This window comes from Acanthisitta chloris, unplaced genomic scaffold, assembly GCF_000695815.1.
Source record: "Acanthisitta chloris isolate BGI_N310 unplaced genomic scaffold, ASM69581v1 scaffold204, whole genome shotgun sequence".
In the NCBI taxonomy this organism is placed as follows: domain Eukaryota; kingdom Metazoa; phylum Chordata; class Aves; order Passeriformes; family Acanthisittidae; genus Acanthisitta; species Acanthisitta chloris.
The window spans coordinates 245-3,515 of NW_008670733.1; the positions used below are offsets into that span (position 1 = coordinate 245).

Here is a 3,271-nt window from a genome sequence, read left to right on the forward strand (position 1 = left end):
ACTGGGGGGTTTGGCCCTGCCCCTGTCTCCCTGGCCAACCTGTGCCAGTGTCTAACCAGTTGTAGGGGTCATCTCTCTGAAGTTTTGTGTCTATACGGTTGGGAGAGGGGGAATACTTCTGTACCTTTTTCCCCCACTGCAGATTGATGCACTTGATAGTACTGCAGTTGAGATCATATGGTAACTTGAGATCTCCATTTCACACAGTATCATTAGAATAAAGAATTTAGCCCAGGTCATCTGTTGTGCAGAGTCTGCATGTTCATCCCTTTTGGGAAGCTTTGCCTTACAACATAAAACATTTTAGTCCTGATTCTGCCAACTTCAGTGAGGTGTGTCTGATGAAAATGCTCTTCAAGTCAATAGATTTTACTTGTTCTCTTTTCTGACACTGTGGCGGATTTTCTTAGCGTGACTTTTACTGTTTAATAGTGAAACAGGTTGCTTGTCAGAAGGTAAACTTTGTTTTTTTCATTATGCTTCCAGTGAATGTATTTGATGCTTTATTAAAATGCTAGTAGTGGTCAAGGTTTTTGCTTACCTGTTCCTACAATGAGAATGGTGAAGCACTGGAACATTGCCCAGTGAGGTGGTGGATGCCCTTTCCCTGGAAACAGTCAGGCTGGTTGAGGCTCCAAACAACCTGATCTAGTTGAAGATGCCCCTGCTCATTGCAAGGGGATTGGACCAGATGACCTTTAAAGGTCCCTTCCAACCCAAATCATTCTACAATTCAAGGGTTCAAATGCTCTATCTGAAGAGTGTTAGATCTTTAAACTCCAGGGATTCAGGAATACCTTTAAAAGCTATCAATTCACAATATTTTGTGAACTCAACTTCCTTTCTTTCTGTTTATATACCATAAGCATGTATATTTTTTAATAAAACCCATCTATACTTGTTTTTCTAGCAATGTGTACTTTCCTGTATGCTATTAACCTGAACTTTTTTGTCATATTTACGAAAACCTTTTCATATTTACATTTTTCACTGAAATAAAGAGCAGAACTGGAAGGGAAACTGAATGAGTCTTTCTGTCCAGTTTGTTGATGGGAAGAAAACCATTCTGAGCAGTTAAAAGGTCAGGACAACACAAGATACCAGCAAAAGCAGAAAAATAGCATTTGAGTTTCCACGCTGTTTGGGGTTTTTTTCTTTGGCTGTAGAATTCCATTATGTTTCTCAGTATTGTAGTTTAGAACATTGTTTTTATTTTTCTTCTTTCAGACTGCTGTGAGTTTCGGAGATCAGCCATGGGCATTAAGGGTTTGCAGGGATTCGTGACGAGAGTTTGCCCCGATGCATGCAAAACAGTAGATCTGAGAGAAATGGCAGAAAAACATCGGATCGAGCATCCTGATTTCCCACCTGTTATTGTCGTAGATGCCATGAGTTGTGTTAGATACTGGTACACCCCAGAATCCTGGGTGTGTGGTGGCCAGTGGCGGGAGTACCTGGCCGTCTTACAGGATTTTATTAATGTTTTCACGGCTGCTGGTATCAAGTTGGTGTTTCACTTTGATGGAGTGGTAGAAGAGAAAAAGAGAGATGAGTGGATCAAACGGAGGTTGAATAATACCAAGGAAATAGCCAGACTATTTCAGTTTGTCAAGACTCACAGGAAACAACCCGGGAGAGAAATGTTTGTTGTTCCTTCAGCTTTGCCTACTTTTACACGTTTTGCCCTGAAGGCACTTGGTCAGAAAACAGTATGCACATTGCAGGAGGCAGACTTTGAGGTGGCTGCATATGGTTTGCAACATAATTGCATAGGAATTCTGGGGCAAGATAGTGACTACCTCATCTATGATACATGTCCCTACTTTTCCATCGAGAACCTCCGTTTGGACAGCCTGGTCACTGTTATGTACTCTCGAGAAGATCTTTGCCGTGCGTTGGGTCTCAGTTTGACACACCTCCCTCTCTTTGCTTGCTTGCTTGGCAATGATATTGTTCCAGAAAGCTTGTTGGAAGGCTTTTGGCGCAAATGTTTAGTCACCAGTCCCCACAGGAATAACAGCTACAGCAGAAGAGCAAACATACTTCTGGCTGTAGCAAATTACATCTCAAAAATCCCATGCTCGGACAGCAGCCTGAAGCACTTCGAAGAGATGCTACCTCTGGGATCAGACAAAACATTACTTTATAGAGGACTGAAGTCCTATCTTTTGCCTGGGCAGCAGTCTCCATGGATTCCTCCCAATGTAATGAATTGTCAAATGTTACCCCTTCAGCAGCAATCAGCCATCTGTCAAGATAAAGAAATCTTTCAGGTAACTTGTTTTTTAAAGCTTAATGATCACTTTATCGCCATGGCTTCTTAGCAGAAGTTGGTAATGAGTGCACCAAACCCATTGATTTAAATTTGCTTGTGCAAAATCTTTTGTCTGTTAAGTAGAGCCATGATTAGACCTGTTACATACATCACTATGAGGGTAGATGCAGAGCTTTTGATAAAGAGTGTTTCCTCTCTTCTTAAAGCATTAAGCATGTCAAATAATGGGGAGCAGCTCCTGTATAGGCCAGTAGTTGGGTGGAGAGATGTACTTCCCATGTGTCGTATGACATATTGACTTGCTTTTTACTTTGAGAACCCACAGGTCAGCTCTAAGCTGGTCAGTGCTGTGCTTGGCAATGCCTGGCACATGCAGTGAAGGTGCCAAAGGAAGCTGTGCTGAGCGTGCAAACGTCAAAATTGCTGTTGTGGAGACCAAGAAACTTCCTACAGAATCATATTGTAGAATTATAAAATGGTTGGGTTGGAAGGGACCTTAAAGATCACATAGTTCTAAACCCCCCCCCTGGGTAGCACCCCTTCCACTAGACCAGGTTGCTCACCCTGGGTAGCACACCTTCCACTAGACCAGGTTGCTCAAAGCCCCATCCAGCCTGGGCTTGAATGCTTCCAGGGATGATCTACCACTTCTCTGGGCAACCTATTCCAGTGCCTCACCAGCCTCACAGTAAAGATTTTATTCCTAATATTGAATCTAAACTTACTCTCTTTCAGTTTAAAGCCATTCCCCCTCATCCTATCACTACGTGCTCTTGTAAAAAGTCCCTCTCCGAGTCTTATAACTACCACCTTAGTCTACCCAGAGCTTTCTCTTTTCCAGGCTGAGCAACCCCAACTCTCAGACTGTCTTCATAGGGGAGGTGCTCTAGCCCTCTGATCATCTTTGTGGATGGACCTGCTCCAACAGGTCCACATCCTTCTTATGTTGGGGGTCCCAGAGCTGGACGCAGTACTCCAAGTGGGGTCCCACAAGAG

General features: G+C 43.2%; 1 protein-coding gene across 1 annotated transcript in view; it reads left to right on the forward strand.

Moving 5' to 3' along the window:
- The first annotated feature begins 1,253 nt into the window (after positions 1-1,253).
- The window catches only part of FAM120B (family with sequence similarity 120B), a 47,658-nt gene continuing 45,640 nt past the window's right edge, over positions 1,254-3,271 (forward strand). Inside the window, exon 1 of the mRNA XM_009073764.1 lies at positions 1,254-2,273. Within this exon, the coding sequence (XP_009072012.1) occupies positions 1,254-2,273 (1,020 nt within the window). The remainder of the gene's footprint in view (positions 2,274-3,271) is intronic.